The sequence below is a fragment of the Trachypithecus francoisi genome, unplaced genomic scaffold (genome assembly GCF_009764315.1).
Source record: "Trachypithecus francoisi isolate TF-2019V2 unplaced genomic scaffold, Tfra_2.0 Lachesis_group17, whole genome shotgun sequence".
NCBI lineage: Eukaryota > Metazoa > Chordata > Mammalia > Primates > Cercopithecidae > Trachypithecus > Trachypithecus francoisi.
In genome coordinates, this window is record NW_022681462.1 from 705,203 (window position 1) to 727,251 (window position 22,049).

The 22,049-nt window shown below is 48.3% G+C and overlaps 2 protein-coding genes across 12 annotated transcripts in view; one reads left to right on the forward strand and one right to left on the reverse strand.

Moving 5' to 3' along the window:
- The window catches only part of STARD7 (StAR related lipid transfer domain containing 7), a 24,397-nt gene extending 19,861 nt beyond the window's left edge, over positions 1-4,536 (reverse strand). The window contains exon 1 of the mRNA XM_033238844.1: positions 3,848-4,536. Coding sequence (XP_033094735.1) covers positions 3,848-4,137 — 290 coding nt within the window. The 5' untranslated portion in view covers positions 4,138-4,536. The remainder of the gene's footprint in view (positions 1-3,847) is intronic.
- LOC117099587 lies at positions 4,119-22,008 on the forward strand. 11 transcript variants are annotated; one of them, XM_033238851.1, is made up of 3 exons: positions 4,119-4,683; positions 19,861-20,105; positions 21,269-22,008. In XM_033238851.1, coding segments are annotated over exons 1-3 (597 nt in total). In that variant the 5' UTR covers positions 4,119-4,332; the 3' UTR covers positions 21,270-22,008. The 11 variants fall into 11 exon arrangements, 4 of the variants coding, with proteins under 4 accessions (XP_033094742.1, XP_033094741.1, XP_033094743.1 ...); XR_004443900.1 differs by lacking the exons at positions 19,861-20,105; positions 21,269-22,008 and adding exons at positions 6,210-6,703; positions 15,923-16,760 and having other exon boundaries at positions 4,573-4,683; XR_004443899.1 differs by lacking the exons at positions 19,861-20,105; positions 21,269-22,008 and adding exons at positions 6,210-6,703; positions 15,923-16,760 and having other exon boundaries at positions 4,578-4,687.
- The last annotated feature ends 41 nt before the right edge of the window (positions 22,009-22,049 follow it).

A 22,049-nucleotide genomic window follows, 5' to 3' on the forward strand; every position in this document is an offset into this window, starting at 1 on the left:
AGGGGAGCAGAGGGGAGGGGAGGGCAGGGCAGGGCAGGGCATCAATTACCTCACTGCAGTTCTGGGGCAACTAGTTAATGGTAAAATAATGAAGACCACCTCAAAAAACTGAGGTCTAATTTTATGCAGCTCTGAAGATCTAACAAGAGGTTTAAGGGTTTACCAGTAAGATATCCCAAAGTGACAATGGACCAAAAAAAAAAAGTTCCTTTGAGATAAAAGGACTTTATGTTTATCATTTATCTAGTAAATAACACACTGGAGTTTAATGTATCCCAAATGCCCTGAAAGACAGAAAAGAGAAAATGGCCAATTTTCTTTATGCATCTTTAACGGCACTTATTTACTCAAATTTCTGGAGCAATGAACTGTAACTTTTAAAAAACTATGAGGAGATTAATGGAACATTTTCCCCTAGCCTTTCATTTCTTAACATCCTTCCTCTCTTTGTTCCTGTAACTTTTTTTTTTAACCGTTCCAAAGCAATCAAAAATATGACTACTGTATTTTTCCATTAGATTCGCCCTGGAATCACAGAATGCCAGCTAGCACCAAAAACAGCAATCCCAAGATTTTTTTGTTGATTGTTTAATTTAAAACAACTGGGTACTAGAGCAAGTATTAAAAGATCTGATTTCTACATCTGGCCATAGCAGTCAGTCAAAATCACTTCTCAAATTTTCTTGCTATTGCTTGATTAATAAGACGCTATTTGCTAAGATGTTCTTAAGCACAAAAGACGAGAAGGCAAAGTTATGCTTTGTCATTCTGAATAGGACTCAAATAACATAAGGAAAACACATGCCACTTTAAGGCACATGTTCAAAAAGACACCCTGCACATTCCACCCGCTTAACCAAAACAGCAATGTCAGAATTAGTTTGTGCCAGGACAAGTTGGTACAGAATCAGCACAGATAAGCCAAAGGCTGTGATTTAGGGGCCACGTGACAATCATGCTCTTCTTCCATTAACAATGAAAGAAATGCACTTGAGACACACTCCAACTGTGCTCCATCATGGAAGCTACCCAAAAATCATCTCACTAGAACAAACGAAATCCAAGACGTTCTAAGCTAGCTATGACAACCTCAGCAGTGCTTACCTTAAAGCAAATAGAATACTTAAACACAAAGCAAATAAATTAATCTGTACCCAGAATATTTTAACAAAATATAAACATAACAAGCTACCAAAACAAAGACCTAAGGAACCACTGCGCAACCAAGATATGGTTGTTGAATAGCATATTTGCCTTCCTATCACATTAACAAATATTTTCAAAAGAAAAAACATCCTCGGCCAGGCGCGGTGGCTCAAGCCTGTAATCCCAGCACTTTGGGAGGCCGAGACGGGCGGATCACGAGGTCAGGAGTTCGAGACCATCCTGGCTAACACGGTGAAACCTCATCTCTACTAAAAAATACAAAAAAAGCTAGCCGGGCGAGGTGGCGGGCGCCTGTAGTCCCAGCTACTCGGGAGGCTGAGGCAGGAGAATGGCGTAAACCCGGGAGGCGGAGCTTGCAGTGAGCTGAGATCCGGCCACTGCACTCCAGCCTGGGTGACAGAGCGAGACTCCGCCTCAAAAAAAAAAAAAAAAAAGAAGAAGAAAAAACATCCTCAAGATGAACAACATGATCAAATTTTAATTATATGAAAAACCAAATTCAAGCATGAACCGAACAATGAAATGTTAAATGAGGGCCTTTACTACAACGACCTAAGGAGGGTCAAAGTGCAGCTTGAAAGTGTTCTGGAGTTCATCTGAACTCCTGAAATTCCAAAGCTGGTTAACTCAGAGCAGTCCCTCTTTAGGAGCTGGATTACAACCAAAAGTATTTCAATTGCCTCCAGGTTTCAGGGACAGTCTGACCAGAGGAAAATAGAATGAATACTCCTGGCTCAGTCATGAACTGGTCTGATCTCTCTCCCATGGTAAGTGGCGACTAACTCAAATGCTTACTATGTTCATTTCCTATCTTTTTTCCCCACTAACTCTGTTTAGCAGTGCGAGGCTCCAGGACCTATTAATACCATCCGTAAAAATGCATAAAATAAGCCAAAGAGTGTCATCTACTACGTAAGCCCCAACACTATTCAATCCCACCCCCGGACTCTCCTTTCCTCTCTTTCATACCCAGTAGCCCTTTTCTGGTCTTTCTCTTTTTTTTTTTTTTTTTTTTTTTGAGGCGGAGTCTCGCTCTGTCGCCCGGACTGGAGTGCAGTGGCCGGATCTCAGCTCACTGCAAGCTCCGCCTCCCAGGTTTAGGCCATTCTCCTGCCTCAGCCTCCCCAGTAGCTGGGACTACAGGCGCCCGCCACCTCGCCCGGCTAGTTTTTGTATTTTTTTTAGTAGAGACGGGGTTTCACCATGTTAGCCAGGATGGTCTCGATCTCCTGACCTCCTGCTCTGCCCGTCTCGGCCTCCCAAAGTGCTGGGATTACAGGCTTGGGCCACCGCGCCCGGCCTCTCTTCTCTTACCCCAGCAATTCCAATTGGAGATTTTCCTCTCAAGCTTAACTGTGGAACACAGATATTTCATCATCAACAACGAAAATTCCAAGTTAATGATAATTTTTCACCTTAAAATTTTTATTCCCATTCTTTTATTTCTCACACCCGAGACTTTGATTATAACCAAAAGCCAAGTAGCAAAAAAATACTAATAGAAACTAGGCAAAATACATATCATGCTTTGATAGCTTAACTGTTTTTGCGAATAAGGTTGTTTACGGTTATGATTTTAAGTTGCATTTATAAAAGTTATCTTTCCTGCTAGGAAAAGTATTCCCAGTTCTTAAGATAGACCTCCATTTACCCACAATTCATAGTGTGGCACAAATAGCTGCATGGCATCTGGGTGTTACACCTCCCACACAGTCCATGGTATAAACTTTATTGCGGTTATTTCCATTTTTAACCTAACAAAAAATGTGGAATAACAGGTTGTTTCCCTGTGGAGGAAATATCAAGAATAAACAGGCGGGTGTGGAATCTGCGGAGGGAGGGGATTGTTTCTGGTTCCCGAAATCACAGTTCGAGTTTAGATGCAAAGTGCTTTCTGTGCAGGGAGGGCACAGTTTAAGAATATCTGTTGCAAAGAAAATACAGACACAAGGTAAACCAAGAGCCAAAGCAAAGATTCTCCATGACATTACCTGGAAACTATCGTCTCAGAACTACAGATTAACAAATGTAATCAATGGCATTGGGCTTTTTAGTTTTGATGACGACAGCATGACTTCAGAGTCTAATGGGACACTATTCCCAAAGTTATGGTTAACATCGCAAAACTCTGACCTAATTCTTACAGGTTCAAATGTCTGGGCTGCTGGTTTGTGTAACCTGGACAAAATCCCTTCCAGGCTCTCATTCTGCCACGAGTCACGAATGACAGAGGGCTCTCCTGCCATTTCTCACAGGCCTAAGTCCCATCTGGATCGAAGTCATTTTGCAAATAGCAGCCCACTACCCTCAGGCCAAATTTAAAATCTGTTTTGAATTTGCACCTTTTTGCGTGTGTTAAAGATAACAGATTACGTGAAGAAGGGCCTCCATGCCTTCGGTATCTAATTTATTTCTACATTGTTTCTTTACTGCCTTGCTCGCCCCACTCGGTCTCCCTCCTACATAACAGCCTACACTTTCAGTTCTATTTTATAACCCGACACATCAAATTGACACAGAGGCAAACAACAACGCGGTTTGCTCAAGCGGGTTCAATCGACTGCACCGCCAATTAAAACATCCCGGGGTATAAACAAGGGCCACCGACCACAGGGCAGGCCCCAGGGTTCACAAGTCCCCCCCACCCCGCGGCCCAGAACGAGCTCGCCGCAGCGCCCACCTCTGCAGCTCCTCCTCCTGGATCCTCTCCTCGTCCCACACGAAGACGCCGGCGAACGCCGCCATCAAGGCAGAGGCATGGCCAGGACGGCCGTGCAGCCGGCGCCAGAGGCGGCCGAGAAGGACGCGGCGTGCGCGCTCGGAGTAGAGGCGGCCGTAGAGCTGCGCGATCTGCTGCGCGCGCCGCACGCGCAGGCCCGTGACGAAGCGGCACTGATTGGCCAGAAGCGCCAGCAGGCCCCCGCCCCGCGCCCCCGCCAGCCAGGCGGCCAGCAGCCTCCGCGGGAACATGCCGCCTCCCGCGGGGCCCGCCACGAGCCCCCGGGGCCCTAGGAACCAGCCCGGCCGGGCGCAGGCGGTGGTCCGCAGCGTCCCCCTAACTGGCCGGCCACGAACCCGTCTCACGGTCCCGCGGCCAGGAGCCGCCGCTCGTCTCTCTCTGCAGCTACCGCTGAGGAAGCGTCCCCTCTGAGGGGAGAGTCGGTCATGGCAGCAGACGCCGGGATGGCTCCGCGACCGCTACACCGCGCCCTCCTGGGCTGGGGCCGCAGACCAGTCGGCCCTCTGGCTCCTCGGCGACCTCCGGCGGGCGCCGGAGGCCGGGATGCAGGAGGCGCGACAGAGAGGAAACGGACAGCTCAGGCCCGGCGGCAGGAAGGCTCCCGCGCGTTCCGCGACTGCCACACGCGCCGCCCGCACGCACCCTACCCTGTCTCCGCCGCCTGGGCCTTGATTGGGCGCGACCTGGACTCCTGGGTGCTTATTGGTGTTGCCAAGTGCTCGTCACTGCCACCTCCCGCCCTTGCATGCAACGCGCGGAGTCCGCCTGCTAGCAAGGTAGGTGGCCCGGCAGCGAGAGCCGTCAAGGGCGCCTTGGAGAGTGACCCTCGGACCCCGCCGCCATCTTCCGGTCGTCCCAGTCCCCCCCGCAGAGAAACGTGGCCGGGTTCCTGTTAGAATCCTGCCAGGTGTTCACTTGTTTGAAGAGGCGGGGGCGCCCGCCCTATTCTCTTATTAGAGTGCGGGTGGGGCGGGGCTCCGCATGTCTCTGCAGGGGCTGGGGACTCCAGTGGTTACCGCCATTGCAGAATTGTAGCTCGGTGAAAGAGGTCTGACCTAAGCAACTGCATGTTGCTTCTATCCCTGTTCATTCCTGAGCTTCTGTGAACTAATTTTGAGAGGAACTTAGTTTATAGTTTAAAACAAAGAGGATAACAGTCCTTTCCCAAAACAAATCTCCTTCTTGTCTGGAAACTAGACTGCCTTTGTAGGACTAATAAGTTAGCCATAAGACTAGAAATTACGGTTTAGGAGACATGCAGCTGGAGGCCACAAGATTATGATCCTCCTTAAACTGCTCTTAACATCATGGGTAGTTTGCTGACCCCGCGCACTTGATGGATCCTGGCACCACCCAGGTGGATAAAGTGACTTATCTGACCTTGTGGCCCCCACCCAGGGACCAACTCAGTGCAAGAAAACAGCTTCAATTCCTTATGATTTCGTCTCCGACCGAAGCAGTCAACACTCCGGACTTACTGGCCTTCCGCCACCCACCAAATTATCCTTAAAAACTCTGATCCCCGAATGCTCAGGGAGGCTGATTTGAGTAATGTTGAAACTCCAGTCTTATAGTGGGCTCTGCGTGAATTACTCTTTATTGCAGTTCCCCTGTCTTGATAAATCAGCTCTGTCTAGGCAGTGGGCAAAATGAATCCATTGTATGGTTACAAAGTCGGGGGTTCATCTGGGATAGCCCTTGTGGCTACCTGTCCATGATTCGATAGCTCCCCCTCTGGTGACAGATCCAGAGGCCAGCCTAAGCGACCACATAGTTCTCTTGGACTAGGGGCTGACTCTGGCACTGTCTCTGCCAGTAGGGCGCTGCTAGCCCAATGTGCATGAACTTAATTGCAATGGAGAAATAGTCTTGGGGAGACATCCCATAACTGTAGCCCTATCACAGGGTGTCTGTAGCCAGGTCATGGAGTGTCTGTAGTTATAGCCCCATCATGGGGTCTCAGGTTGGTGAGTATCCTAGATGCTGCCAATGCCTCCTTCCTTCTCCAGACTGATTCTGTAGCTGCATGGTGGGGTGTATGTAGCTACACCACGGGGTGTCTGTCTCAGCTTGGCTCCTGGGGCATCTCAGTTGGCTCTCCCTAACTAAGTAGGAAGAGGAGACATGCAGCTGGACACCACAAGATTATGATCTTGGTTCGGGAGACTTCTATCAGGGAGATTCGTCAGATGGAGAATAGGAGAATAGTTTGGAAGGGATACTCTTGGAGTTCTTGGTTAGGGATCTTAATTTGGAAGGCCTTGTCTGACTCATCTTTCTGTGTGTGTTTGTATATATGGAGGGGATCTCTGAAGGAATTGCTGATGGAAGTCCAGCAGGCCTAACTTGGAGATCACACCTTGTTTATCTGGTCACATTCAGTGAGACCTGAAAAGTTTCACAGGCCTGATTCAAGGTGACTGCTCAGAGACCACCCATTGAATTCAGGATCCGAGGTCACCCCCCGCACTGTGAGTAGATCAAAGATGGCAGGGACCAACAGGAAAAATTTGAGCCTTGCCAAGTCAATGTTGGATGCTGAACGAGGTGACTCGTGTTTTGTTATGTGTATTTTGCTTCTATTGGGATGGAAAATGTGAATTCGGCTCCCCGTGCAGCCTGTTGGGCAGCATCTTGCAAAATTGAGAATCTTTTGCGTATGGTTCCATAAAACAGAAAAGGCTGATCTTTTATAAAGTGGCTTGACCCCCACAGCTGTGGCACAGCGAGCAGGATCATCTGTTCTGGAAGCTGCAGAGAAAGGGAACCTGGAAACCTAGTATGCTGACAGAAAGGGTAAGAAATTCTTACCATACAAGTTTCTGCTGTGTGTGTGTGTGTGTGTGTGTATAAATGGTAAATGTCACTGTTTGTCTTCTCTGCTAGAGTTTAATAGAAAAAAGGTATTTGTGAGACTGTTTTTAGGCTGTAGCAAATTTGGTGCACTTTGTGCTAGGAATTTATCTTTCTGTAACGGAGAGAAGGGTACCACAGGATAGAACGTGGGTTTAGGACTTCTATAAGCCCACTTTTCAAGCCAGCCCTGCAGGCTGGTTGGTTCCAAACTTCGCTGCACGTCCCTGAAACCAATACCAGATGAAATTTCTCTGTCTTGTTTTGTGTCCTTAACCTCGTGACTATGTGGGGATACATTCTCTTGGTCTCCACCATTCAGAGAACAGGAAATTTAGGGTTCATGTCATAGCCTTAAAAATTAACTTGAGCAGTTAAAAGCCTTTGCAAGTTTGAAATTGGCTGCTGTAGACTTCTCCTGGTAAAAGCAGTAGAAACTGCTCAGTGCTGTGGAGCTCAGTTAACTAAGGCTTTATCTTTTGACATTATTGACCCGTGTTCAATTCTTGGCTTTGGGAATGATGCCTTTCTGATTTGTTACTTGTGTAACTTTGCCATTTATTGAAATTTTACCCCCCATGGCTGGTTTCTGATTTCCTGTCTTGACTGTCTTGAATTTTCCTTTCTCTGAAGTACCCTTGGAGAGATTCTAAATCTTGTAAAACAAAAAACTGCTCGCCATCTCTTTGAAGCACCTTATGCATCCATGGTTAAATTATAACCTTAGAGCCCGCATTGCCAAGACAATCCTAGGTCAAAAGGACAAAGCTGGAGGCGTCACGCTACCTGACTTCAAACTATACTACAAGGCTACAGTAACCAAAACAGCATGGTACTGGTACCACAACAGAGAAATAGACCAATGGAACAGAACAGAGTCCTCAGAAATAATACCACACATCTACAGCCATCTGATCTTTGACAAACTGACAAAAACAAGAAATAGGGAAAGGATTCCTATTTAATAAATGGTGCTGGGAAAATTGGCTAGCCATAAGTAGAAAGCTGAAACTGGATCCTTTCCTTACCCCTTGTACGAAGATTAATTCAAGATGGATTAGAGACTTAAATGTTAGACCTAATACCATAAAAACCTAGAAGAAAATCTAGGTAGTACCATTCAGGACATAGGCATGGGCAAGGACTTCATGTCTAAAACACCAAAAGCAACGGCAGCAAAAGCCAAAATTGACAAATGGGATCTAATTAAACTAAAGAGCTTTTGCACAGCAAAAGAAACTACCATCAGAGTGAACAGGCAACCTACAGAATGGGAGAAAATTTTTGCAACCTACTCATCTGACAAAGGGCTAATATCCAGAATCTACAAAGAACTCAAACAAATATACAAGAAAAAAACAACCCCATCGAAAAGTGGGGAAAGGATATGAACAGACATTTCTCAAGGGAAGACATCCATACAGCCAACAGACACATGAAAAAATGCTCATCATCACTGGCCATCAGAGAAATGCAAATCAAAACCACAGTGAGATACCATCTCACACCAGTTAGAATGGCAATCATTGAGAAGTCAGGAAACAATAGATGTTGGAGAGGATGTGGAGAAATAGGAACACTTTTACACTGTTGGTGGGATTGTAAACTAGTTCAACCATTATGGAAAACAGTATGGCGATTCCTCAAGGATCTAGAACTAGAAGTACCATATGACCCAGCCATCCCACTACTGGGTATATACCCAAAGGATTATAAATTACTCTACTACAAAGACACATGCACACGTATGTTTATTGCGGCACTATTCACAATAGCAAAGACTTGGAATCAACCCAAATGTCCATCTGTGACAGACTGGATTAAGAAAATGTGGCACATATACACCATGGAATACTATGCAGCCATCAAAAAGGATGAGTTTGCGTCCTTTGTAGGGACATGGATGCAGCTGGAAACCATCATTCTTAGCAAACTATCACAAGAAGAGAAAACCAAACACCGCATGTTCTCACTCATAGGTGGGAACTGAACAATGAGATCACTTGGACTCGGGAAGGGGAACATCACACACTGGGGCCTATCAGGGGGAGGGGGGAGGAGGGAGGGATTGCACTGGGGAGTTATACATGATATAAACGTTATACACATATACCCTAGAACTTAAAAGTATAATAAAAAAATTAATTAATTAAAAAAAAAAAAGAAAGGAATCTCGGAAAAAAAAAAAAATTATAACCTTAGTTAAAACTTACAAATTTCTTGTGGAAAGTTACCTGTGGTAGAATTCAAAAGCCAGAAATATTGGCTGTCCTGGCTAGAGTCTGGTAACAAGAGATTTTAAAGGATTTTTTTTCTTTTTTCTGAAACAGAATCTTGCTCTGTCGCTAGGCGGGAGTGCAGTGGCAAATATTGTGTCCGGAATTGTTGGGTTCTTGGTCTCACTGACTTAAAGAATGAAGCCATGGACCCTCATGGTGAGTGTTAAGAGTTCTTAAAGATGGTGTGTCTGCCAGAGTTTGTTCCTTCAGATGTTCAGCTGTCTGGAGCTTCTTCCTTCTGGTGGGTTCGTGGTCTCACTGTCAGGAGTGAAGCTGCAGACCTCCGTGGTGAGTGTTACAGCTCTTAAAGGTAGCATGTCTGGAGTTGTTCATTCTTTCCGGTGGGTTCATGGTCTTGCTAGCTTCAGGAGTTAGACTGGAGACTTTCACGGTGAGTGTTACAGCTCATGAAGGCAGCGTGGACCCAAAGAGTGAGCAGCAGCAAGATTTATTGTAAAGAGTGAAAGAATAAAGCTTCCACAAGGCAGAAGGGTACCCAAGCAGGTTGCTGGTGGCTGGCTCTGGCAGCCTGCTTTTATTCCCTTATCTGGCCCCACCCACGTCCTGCTGATTGGTCCGTTGTACAGAGAGCTGATTGGTGTATTTTACAGAGAGCTGATTGGTCCATTTTGACAGAGTGCTGATTGGTGCATTTACAATCCTTGAACTAGACACAGAGTCACAGAGTGCTAGTTAGCTAGATACAGAGTTAGCTAGCTACAGAATACCAATTGGTGTATTTACAAACCTTGAGCTAGATACAGAGTGCTGATTGGTGTATTTACAAACCCTGAGCTAGACACACAGTGCTGATTGGTGCATTTACAATCCTTGAGCTAGACACAGAGTCACAGAGTGCTAGTCCTCCAAGTCTCCACTAGGTTAGCTAGATAGAGTACAAATTGGTATATTCACAAACCCTGGGCTAGACACAGAGTGCTGATTGGTGTATTTACAAACCCTGAGCTAGACACAGAGTGCTGATTCGTGCACATACAATCCTCAGGCTAGATATAAAAGTTCTCCAAGTCCCCATCCAGTTTAGGAGACCAGCTGGCTTCACCCAGTGGATCCTGCACCAGGGCTGCAGGCTGAGCTGCCTGCCAGTCCCAAGCCGCGCCTGCACTCCTCAGTCCTCAGTCTGTGGATGGGACCAGGTGCCAGGGAGCAGGGGGCGGTGCCCGCAGGGGAGGCTCAGGGCGCCCTGGAGCCCACTGCAGTGGGGGAGCTCAGACATGGCGGACTGCAGGTCCCAAGCCCTGCCCCGCAGGGAGGCAGCTAGGGCCCCCTGAGAATTTGAGTGCAGCACCAGCTGGCAGGCACTGCTGGGGGACCCGGCGCAACCTCAGCAGCTGCTGGCCCAGGTGCTAAGCCCCTCACTGCCCTGGGCCGGTGGCACCGACTGGCGGCTCCATGTGGGGGGCCTGCTGTGCCTGCGCCCCCTGGAACGCACACTGGCCCGCCAGCGCAGCCCCGGTTCCTGCCCGCGCCTCTCCCTCCACACCTCCCTGGAAGCAGAGGGAGGCGGCTCCAGCCTCAGCCAGCCCAGAGAGGGGCTCCCACGGTTCCGTGGCAGGCTGAAGGGCTCCTCAAGCGCCGCCAGAGTGGACACTGAGGCCGAGGAGGCGCTGAGAGTGAGGACTGCTAGCACATTGTCACCTCTCAATATCGGCTCACTGCAACCTCTGCCTCCCAAATTCAAGCGATTCTCCTGCCTCAGCCTCCCAAGTAGCTGGGACTACAGGTATGTGCCACCACACCCAGCTAATTTTTATATTTTTAGTTGAGATGGGGTTTCACCATGTTGGCCAGGATGGTCTGGATCTGACCGCGTGATCTGCCCGCCTCGGCCTCCCAAAATGCTGGGATTACAGGTGTGACTCACCGTGCCCAGCCTTAAATAATTTTTTCTTATAAAAAAGAGCTCTGTAGTTAAAATCAGCTTAATTTATATCTATCTATCTAATCTATCTATCTATCTATCTATCTATCTATCTATCTGGATATCACCCCAAGCTATACACGTATTTAAAAGGTCTTTATGTTTTTTCTCTTCTTGGATCTTACTTTTCTGAAGAAAAAGGGTTTTCTTCTCTGTCAACTCAATTGTTTTTCTCCGTTTTATGTTCTTGCCACTCTTGATGTCAGCATGAGAGAACCTAAGATAAATTCTTACAACCTGGGAATCCTGGGAAAAAGCAGAGGAGGCACCACAAACCCCATTCTGAGAAAAACCTGTTTTTTTCATGGAACGCCAGAATTGGAAAAAAAAAAATAGATTCCTCTCAAAATCTAAGACTCTGTTCTGTTGTGCGTTGTGTTATCTGATGGCTTTTACTTTTGGCGGTATCAAAAATTACTTTGCATTATGGGAGAGCTTTTAGCCTTGCTATGTAATAACTAGGTAGGAAATATACTTTAAGGAATGGCTAATGGCAGTTATGGAGGAATACTGGCTCTTTGAATGCTTGGATCAGAGAAGCATGCTCTTGGCCGCCTGGAAGATATGGAAGCATCCCCACCCCACCCCGCACTGAGAGATGAGACTCCCATAGAGTATGGGCTGATTACAAAATGGGCTGATTGGCTTTGGGTTGCCTTGCAATGAAATGCCTGGTAGGAGCATTGCATGATCTTCTCCCACAGTATTTCCCTCCTTTTGGGGGATCCAGGAACCAGAATAAAATGGCACCCTTAATTTTGGGGATTTGTTTGCCTTCCAGCTGTGCCTGCTTATTAGGCCCTAGAAAGTACAAGTGTTCCTGGCCCTGTTCCTCCAAGGGCTCCATCCTAAAGCCTGTAATCCAATTAAAAAACTAGCAAATGAAAAATCTTAATTACTGGATCTTCTGTCTGTCTGTGTACTGATATGTGTTGTGTGTGTAATATTTATGTATAAAGAGCTCTGATCATTTGGCTTAGAAAAATCGGGACTTAAATCATATTTTATCAGAAAAAAAAGAAACTTTAATGCCTTTTGTTCACAAGACTTTAGTAATCTTTTGGAAACAAAGATTTAAAATTATTGGTAAAAGAAAAATGTCTTAAATTTAGGCTGGGTGCCGTGGCTCACGCCTGTAATCCCAGCACTTTGGGAGGCCCAGGCGGGCGGATCACGAGGTCAGGAGATTGAGACCATCCTGGCTAACACCGTGAAACCCCATCTCTACTAAAAATACATATATTAGGCCGGGCGTGGTGGCTCAAGCCTGTAATCCCAGCACTTTGGGCGACCGAGGCCGGCGGATCACGAGGTCAGGAGATCGAGACCATCCTGGCTAACACAGGGAAACCCCGTCTCTACTAAAAATACAAAAAATTAGCTGGGCTTGGTGGCGGGCGCCTGTGGTCCCAGTTGCTCCCAAGGCTGAGGCACGAGAATGGCGTGAACCCCGGAGGCGGAGGTTGCGTGAGCCGAGATCACGCCACTGCACTGCAGCCTGGGCGACAGAGCAAGACTCCATCTTGGGGGGAAAAAGAAACAGAAAATTAGATAGGCCTGGTGGCGGGCACCTGTAGTCCCAGCTACTGTGAGGCTGAGGCAGGAGAATGGCGTGAACCCGGGAGGCAGAGAGTGCAGTGAGCTGAGATTGCGCCACTACATTCCAGCCTGGGCAACTGAGCAAGACTCCATCTCAATAAAAAAAAATATTGATCCCCAAATGCTCAGGGATACTGATTTGAGTAATGATGAATTACTCAAATAATGTGAATTACTCTTTCTCTATTGCAATTCTCTTGTCTTGATAAATCAGCTCTGTCTATGCAGCAGGCAAGGCGAACCCACTGGGTGGTTACACCAGGATGGGGTAGGGGGCAGTGAAGACACCATTGGTGAACGGGGACTGTTCAGGCCTTTGATGCCTGCCATCAGATCTTTCCTCAGCCTCCCCTCCTGGCTGTCCCGGAAGCACCCCAAACACTCCTCTCTGCTAACTCTTCAGTCCAAGAATGGACGTGTGTCACAACCTGAGAGCCCAGGACAGTCCAGAGAAAGTCACATGGGCAGGTGCCCCATCGCAATCTGCAAATATGTCAACCTTTTGGTAAAAGGACAACAGAAAAGAGTTTGTTGGGGCAGATGCCCTAGGTCAAGTAGTAACTGTCCCTCTCCTTTTGACCCAAAGGTGACAGTGTTGGAAGGTAAACAGGTTTACTCGCCCATGAGCAACCTGGCTAAATGATTTCAAAGTGTATTAAATTACTATTCTGTATTCAACCTCATTAAAACAAAACTGCTAAGTTGTTTCCTTACCTTTTTAAATCTTATACTTAAGCACCTTATTGACAGAAATAAATATTATAAACTCTTGGTGTGAAATGAACTGCTGGTTCCAAGGCATTTAGGAATTTTACTGTAGCTAAAGAGTTACGCGATTTTAGACGTTCTTAATAAAAGTAACTGTTTCTCCAAAGAGAGATTATGCTTTCCTGGGAACTGAAATTTAGGTCTCTCCTATCCATCCTGTCCGATTTTAGTTTGAATGAATGAGGCTTTATTTCATCTGGAAGACAATGAAAAAGAAATGTGTATGTAACAGAAAGTAGTATTTGACACCATGTTGAGCCAGGGTTTTTTTTTTTTTTTTTGAGACAAAATCTCACTCTGTTGCCCAGGCTGGATCTTGGCTTCCTGCAACCTCTGCTTCCCGGGTTCAAGCAATTCCCATACCTCAGCCTCCTAAGTAGCTGGGATTACAAGCACATGCCACCATGCCTAGCAATTTTTTTGTATTTTAGTAGAGATGGAGTTTTACCATGTTGCCCAGGCTGGTCTCGAACTCCTGACCTCAGGCAATCTGCCTGCCTCGGCCTCCCAAAGTGCTGGGATTGCAGACATGAGCCACTACGCCCTCTGTCTAAAAACATTTTTAAAAGGAGCCAGTGAGGCCTGCGCAGGCCCCAACCCACTGGTGGTTTGGGGTTGCTATCTGCCTCATAGAGTGGAGGGTTTGTTTTCTCTAAAAAAGCCTCCTATATAGTTGATCTTGGCATCTGCCAGGAATAGAAGGGCAGGACTTGAGGCCTCCTGGGTCTGGGTTTTCAGTTGAGGTCGAGGGTGAATACAGTGATTGTAACCAGAAAACCTGGAGTGGGGTGTAGTTGCCTCTGGAACTCATCACTGTTAACTCAGCCTGGACTTTGTGACAGAGAAGTGGATTTCTTAATAATAATAATTTTTTAAAAGGAGCACTTTGGCCAGGTGCAGTGGCTCACGCTTGTAACCCCAGCACTTTGGGAGGCTGACACAGGCAAATCACCTGAGGTCAGGAGTTCAAGACCAGCCTGGCCAACATGGTGAAATCCTATCTCTACTAAAAATACAAAAATTAGCCAGATGTGATGGTGCATGCCTGTAATCCCAGCTATTTGGGAGGCTAAGGCAGGAGAATTGCATGAACTTGGGAGACGGAGGTTACAGTGAGCCGAGATCGTGCCATTGAGCTCCAGCCTGGGCTACACAGGGAGACTCTGTCTCAAAAAAAAAAAAAAAAAAAAAAGTACTTTGTGGGTTTGATTTTATATGTATACATAAATTTTCTACCAATAGCCTATAAACCAAACGAATCCTCAGAAACTCCAGCTGAGCCTCTCTAATGCAGCCATTTTCTCCATCTCTACTGCCTCTTTCCCATCAGTACATAAACACAATCGAGTTCATCTTCAAAAAAGCCTTTGGGGGTAAAAGTCTTTAAAAAGAGGCTTTAACTCTTCCCCTTTCTAGATACCACTTCTCTTTTCACAGCTAATACTTTTTTTTTTTTTTTTTTTTTTTTAGACGGAGTCTCACTCTGTCGCCCAGGCTGGAGTGCAGTGGCTCGATCTCGGCTCACTGCAAGCTCCGCCTCCCGGGTTCACCCCATTCTCCTGCCTCAGCCTCCCAAGTAGCTGGGACCACAGGCGCCCACCACCTCGCCCGGCTAATTTTTTGTATTTTTGGTAGAGACAGGATTTCACGGTGTTAGCCAAGGTGGTCTCGAAATCCTGACCTCGTGGTCCGCCGGCCTCGGCCTCCCAAAGGGCTGGGATTACAGGTGTGAGCCACCGTGCCTGTCCCCACAGCTAAGATTTTTTTTTTTTTTTTTGAGGCGGAGTCTCGCTCTGCCGCCCAGGCTGGAGTGCAGTGGCCAGATCTCAGCTCACTGCAAGCTCCGCCTCCCGGGTTCACGCCATTCTCCTGCCTCAGCCTCCCAAGTAGCTGGGACTACAGGCGCCCGCCATCTCGCCCGGCTAGTTTTTTGTATTTTTTAGTAGAGACGGGGTTTCACCATGTTAGCCAGGATGGTCTCGATCTGCTGACCTCGTGATCCACCCGTCTCGGCCTCCCAAAGTGCTGGGATTACAGGCTTGAGCCACCGCGCCCGGCCAAGATTTTTTTAAAAAATGGTATGTACAGGTGGCCCTTCGTATTTACGGGTTCTGCATCCAGGGATTCAACTAATTGTGGATGGAAAATATTTGGAAAAAGAAAAATTGCATCTAAACTAAACACATACCCACTTTTTTGTCATTATTCCCTAAACCAGTGGGCCCCAACCTTTTTGGCACCAGGGACTGGTTTCATGGGAGACAGTTTTTCCACGGACAGGGTAGGATGGTTTTGGGATGAAACTCCTCACCTCAGAGCATCAGGCATTAGTAAGATTGTCATAGCAACCTAGATCCCTGGCATGCACAGTTCACAATAGGGTTCACTCTCCTGTGAGAATCCAGTGTCACCACTGATCGGGCAGGAGGCAGAGTTCAGGTGGTAATGCGCTGCGAGCACCCTCCCCTAAACAATACAATATAACGTGGCTCAAGCCTGTACTGTCCATTTTAGATTCCCCTCAACCTCAGGACGCACCTCTGCTGAGCCTCTGCTCATTCCATTATATTACAGGTATCCAAGGTGGAGTTTCTAGCAAGCCCCAGGAGGACAATCACAATATAGGTCTACAGGGTTCTGGAGCAAGACCATACTATCTGCAGCAGGGAATTAGACACCTTTTGAAAAGCCCTCCTGGAGGGCTACTAGACCCTGGCAGAAACGGAATACTTCACCAACGGGCACCAAGGGACCACGTGTCTAGAACCGTTCGTTATTCATTAGGTTCTGCCTTTCAGACTCAGCAAGACATAAAGTCGAATGGGCTTAGCAATAATCCATAGTAAGATGGAAGTGGTATGTCCAGAACTGGGCATGAACAGAGCTACACAGTCAGGTGGCCCAGACACATGTCACCTGCCAGTGTGGCCCCAGGGTTTCTCCCTCAGCTCACGCCTGTGGCTGCACAGGGGGCAAAGTCCCTTGTGATCCGCTGACAAAAGAGGAAAGCCTTTGCTTTGTCTTGATTCACAGACGGGTCAGACTGGTACGTGGGTGCAAGCCAAAAATGAACGGTGACTACAGTACAGCCCACCACAGGCTGCTCTTGACAAACAGTGGCAAGGGAAGTTCCCCCAGTGGATTAATCCTCTCAGTGGTGCATGTGTTCGTCTGCTTTGTATGGAAAGACATGTAGCGCAAGGGTACACTTTGTATTCATTCACGGCTACTAGCAGCTGCCTTGATGCGTGGATCAGGGGTCTGGAAGGAGAAAGATGAGATGATCACGGACAAGGATGTCGGGGACAGAGGCATGTGGATGGACTATGTGAGTAGCTGAGAAGTGTGAAGAGGACCACCAGAGAGCGTCTACCATGAAAGAACACCAAACAACCAGATAGACAGAATGGTTTCGCCAGAGAGCGTCTACCATGAAAGAACACCAAACAACCAGATAGACAGAATGGTTTCGCCAGAGAGCGTCTACCATGAAAAAACACCAAACAACCAGATAGACAGAATGGTTTCGCCAGAGAGCATCTACCATGAAAGAAACACCAAACAACCAGATAGACAGAATGGTTTCGCCAATTGGATGTCAGCCAGATGCCATCAGCCACCCCAGAACTGACACAGTGGGCACAGAAGGAGCAGCTATGGTGGCAGGGATGGGGACAAACACACGGACCAAATAGCATGGGCTGTCAGTCACAAGGGCTGATGTAGCTACTGCCACTGCTGAATGTCCAGCCTGCCAGCAAGGCATCAGTGCTGATCCTCGGAAATGGCAATGACTCTCAAAGTGAATACATAGCCACTTGATAGTAAGTTGACTACAGTGGATCCCTTCCATTCTAGAAATGGCAGAAATTTATTTTGACTAGAATGGACACATGCTTACCTTTTCTGCCGGCAGGGCCTCAGCCAGCACCACTATCTGAGGGCTGACTGAGTGTTTTACCCGCTGACGTAGGATCCCACATCACATCACATCAGACCCAAGGGCCCATTCATTGCATAGCCAAGGAGGCATGACAACGGCATGTGACCATGGGATCACCGGTCCTGTCACATTCTGCACCACCCAGAAGATACTGGCATGAACGAAGAGAAGAAATGGGCTGTTGAAGGCGTAGCTGAGATGCCAGCTCAGAGATGATGATACCAAGTAAGGAGGGGACACCACCTTCCAGGGCACAGTGTACACTCTAATCAACAACCAATAAGGCGCTATGTCCCACTGGAAGGAATATATAAGTCCAGGAACCAAGGGGTAGAGATAGGAGTGGCTCCACTTTGCATTAATCCCGTTGGGGTATTCCTGTTACCACAACTCTAAGCTTTGAGGATTTTAGATTCTGGTTCCCAGTGAGGAAATGTCTCCATCAAGGGATACAGTGAAAGTACGCCAAGGAACCAGTAGGCAAGAAGCAGGAGCCACCATCCTGGCAGGAGTAGTGGACCCTGCCCACCAGAAAGAGATGGGCTGTAGTTGCACAGTGGGAGCCAGAAGGAATATGTCCCTGTGCGCTCTTGCCCCTTGTTGATGGGAAATGCACAGGTGCAGCAACCATGGCCTGAAGAGGGTGTGATGGGCCAGGGGCTCAGCTGAGGTGCCTCCTGCAGGGAGGGGCATCTAAAATGGATAGAAGCTGAGGCAGGCGCAGTGGCTCACGCCTATAATCTCAGCACTTTGGGGGGCCGAGGCGGGAGGATCACTTGAGGTCGGAGTTTGAGACCAGCCTGGCTAACATGGTGAAACCCTGTCTCTACTAAAAAAAATTACAAAAATTAGCCAGGCATGGTGGCGCATGGTTGTAATCCCAGCTACTCAGGAGACTGAGGCAGGAGAACTGCTTGAACCTGGGAGGCAGAGGTTGCAGTGAGCCGAAATCATGTCATTGCATTCCAGCCTGGGCAAGAGAGTGAGACTCGGTCTCAAAAAAAAAAAAAGTAAAGTAAAATAAAATGGATAGAAGTCTGAGTGCAGTGCTTCACACCTGTAATCCTAGCACTTTGGGAGCCTGAGGCAGGAGGATCACTCAAGTTCAGAAATTCAGCATCAGCCTGGGCAACATAGTGAGATCTCATCTCTTAAAAAAAAAAAAATTTAATGAGTTGAGTGCAGTGGCGCACACCTACCTGTAGATCCAGCTACTCAGGTGGCTGAGGCAGGAGGATCCCTTGAGCTTGGGAAGTGGAGGCTGCAGTGAGCTGTGATCACACCACTGCACTCCGGCCTGGGCAACAGAACCAGACTGTCTCTAAATAAATAAACAAAGGATAGAAGAGGGAGATGGGGAGTATCACAGACCTCGAGCACAGCTGCAGTGGTGGGGGCTGTGGTCATCTGATAAACCATTAGTTTGTTGCAGAGAAAGACAAGCTGCCCCAGAACGTAGCCGGAGGAGTGGATCGGAGTGGCACGAGAGGCTGTGGATGCCCTGATACACAATCCAGATCCCCCTCAAGACAGAGGCTCTGCCCCAGCTGCTGGGAGGATTGCTGGCTCACCGCCCTCCTCAGGAATTACCCCAAGTGAAGAGAGCTTCCCCACCCAGTGTCCCACCTCCTCTCTGAGGACAGTATGCACCCAGTGACTGGCTGCAGCTGGGGTACAAAGGTCTGGCCCCTCAGCTCGGTGGGGATGGGGGCATTTGAAGCTGGGATGGCCATGAGACTTTTCTAAGGCTTCAGAACCCTCCATGGGTTCAGCCGAGGGGACTGCCTTGCAGCCCAGCTTCTCCCTCTGAGCAAGTCGGCTTCCTTCCCTTCTCCTGTAGGTGCAGAACCTGAGAGCAGCCCCAGTACACTCCCTGCCTGCAAATCTCCATCTCAAAGTCAGCCTCCAGGGAGCCCGCCCTGAAACAGAGTCTGTCGTGAGCTCTACAGAGTATCCCTGTGCGGACAACCAGCGCTGGGCGTTAGAGCAGGGCTGTCTCCACCTGCACGGTGCTGGGGCTCTGCACACCCCTCTGCAGCCATCCTCGCTGATGTCCCTTAGCTGACACCCTTGCCCTCTCTGTGTCCTTCCTCATGGCCTGCAGGTTTCAGATCCCAAGCTACAGATCGTGTCTTCTAGTTTGGGCTCTGGCAGAGAGTTCGGAAGCACCTGTTCATTATCTTAGCTGCAGCACGTGTGGAAATCATTTCTCGTGACCGCAGAGGGCAGGCATTGTGCAGAGGGTTATGTGGGCCTGCTCGACGTTGGTGGTTGTTAGCTCTCATGTCTATGCCTTGGTCCCTTTCCCTGCAGGACTTGGGGACCAAGCTGTTTGAATCTGATGCAACCCCTGGGCTTCGACTATCATGCCAAAAGGCAGCAAATAAGTGCCTTTTCTTCCCTTCAGAATGCATGGACAATCCAAAGCTCTATTAGTCTATTATTCAGAAAGAAAAGTGTTTACAGTATTCATCCTCTTACTCCTCAGTATGTGAGACTGTTCCTCATAGCAGGTAATTTCTTCCTAATTCAAAAACTCCTCATGGAAGCATCTGTTTTCGTCATCAAGGAGGGGGCTGTATGTGGAATTGCAAGGCCAAAGACAACGCGGGTCAACTCTTCTCAGGACCAGATCCAAGTCGCCAGTGCGAACACACGTTCAGGCAGCCGCCACCAGCGCCCCGCCTCAGGAACGAGGCTCTCTGCTTCATGTGGGCAAGAGTTGCCCCAGTTTTCCCAGCAGGCAGTCGGGGGTCTGGAGCCTAGGGAGCAAAGTGAAGCATACGCTCCTGCTTCCTTCCTTCCCTGCGCTTGGTGAGTTTCTGGCTCAGCTTAGATTAATATCATCTCTTCAGCCTGGCCCAGTTTACCACTATGGGAAGGAGCCCAGTAGCCGGGGCTGCCAGACCTGGAAATAGACCCGCTCATTGCAGTGTGGCAGGTGCAGAGGAACACAGCCAGCCATAGCTGGAAGAGAATCTTAGGGCACAGAGATGCACAAACACATAGGAGCAAGTCGAGACCCAAGTACCAAGCTGTAGAGCAACCATAGCAACCCAGGCCAGGAGGCAAGGTAAGAGGGCGGTTATTACAGAGAGCCACTGGGCAAGAGTGGAGCCACCTTGACAGTGGGGTTGACCAGAAGCCACATCTAGGAGTGTTGACCCAGAGTCTGCATTTCCTCCTGCTCGGGACTGTAGGAGAGGCCCATCTTAAATGCCACTGTCTCCGTGAGCTTTTGGAAACCTTACCGGCTTCCTCCCATGTTCAGGGAGCTCCGCTAAGGTGACCTTCCTGCCTTGTCTCCACCCCTCTATTACTTTGCCCCAGGGAAAATAAAAGATGACCGCTTGGATAGGTAGGTGGGGAGGGGAAACTGGTCCTGCGTAGGCCGGTTGGCCCCTCCATCACCTTGGGAATGAGCACATGCAGGGTACAAAATCCCACCGCTCTCGCTAAGGGGGCTGCACCCCTGCAGGACTAAAGGAACCTTTCCTAGTCCAGGGCTGCCATGGCTGGGTGGGTGAGCCTGCCTCCTAGTGGGATTTGCATGAGCAGCTTACTTAGTTCACAGGTCTAAAGCTGTGTCCTCCAGTCCAGCCCTCTAGCAGTAATAAAGAGGGTATTTGGGTTCCTGTTGCCATTCCTTTGTTTTATTTCTCAGGGCCCTCAAAGACACCCCAGAATAGGTTTCCCGTCCCCTTCAATCCTGCCCTTCTTTGAGTCCCCATTGCATTTTGTGGTATGTTCCTAGCATGAACTTTCATTCTTTCAGTAGTTACCTCCTTATTTCCTTCCCCTCTGCATTTAAAAATAATTTTTATAGACGAGGTCTCACTCTGTCACCAGGCTGGAGTGCAGTGGTGCAATCCTAGCTTGCTGGGCTCAAGCACTCTGCCTGCCTCTGCCTCCCAAGTAGCTGGGACCACAGGTGCACAGGACTATGCCCAGCTAACTTTTGTTTCTCTTTTTCGTAGAGACGGGAGTCTTACTTTGTTGCCCAGGCTGGTCTCAAACTCCTGGCTTCAAGCAATCCTTCTGCCTCGGCCTTCCAAAGTGCTGGGATTACAGGCATGAGCCACCGCGCCCGGCCTCCTTCCCTTACTAGCTGAGAACTAAGAGAAGACACTGGAGACAGAGGAGGAAACAATGACGACGCCACGCGATGAATACATCATGGAGGATGAAGACAAGGCTCCGTCAGGGGCACGAGCGAGGGAAGCCCAGTTCTGTGCGGAAGGTATGGGGCGGCTTCACAAGCCCAGTGTCTACTCTCTCTGTGGGAGATGTGTTGTTTTGGCATCCATTCCCCCTTCTTTTAGGAAAAGTGCTTGAATTTCCTTTTTAGGAACCACCCACCATCCTCTCATCCATGCATTCTGTTCCTGGCATCAGGGGTAGACAAGTGACTGCAGGCCTGGCCAGTTAGGGTTCTGACTCCTGGTCAAATCGGAGTGAATCCTGAGTCATTTGTAAACTCCAAGGAAAGGGCTTGCTTTGTTTTCTGTTGAATGCAGTGCTGTGAGATAACCGGAAATGAAGCTGCTTTCTTGCCACAGTGAAGGCAACAAAAGGGCCTGGCCGGCAAATGATGCCAGTGATTGGGGTGGAGCTGGAAGAGGGGGAGCGAGGAGGCCCAGACATCTTGGGGGCCCCAAATTCACCTCAGGATTTAACTTCTCTGCTGCTCAGCCAATTAACTCCTTTCTTCCATGACTAGTTTGAGTTGAGTTTTTAGTTTTTACAACTAAAACAGCA

Excerpts from the sequence above, each read along its gene's own strand:
- LOC117099587 (XM_033238850.1), top strand. The coding sequence starts at position 4,333 with ATGGCAGCAGACGCCGGGATGGCTCCGCGACCGCTACACCGCGCCCTC. Across the intron at positions 4,684-19,860 it reads GGAGTCCGCCTGCTAGCAAG|GAGGGGGCTGTATGTGGAAT; the intron begins GTAGGTGGCCCG and ends TTCGTCATCAAG.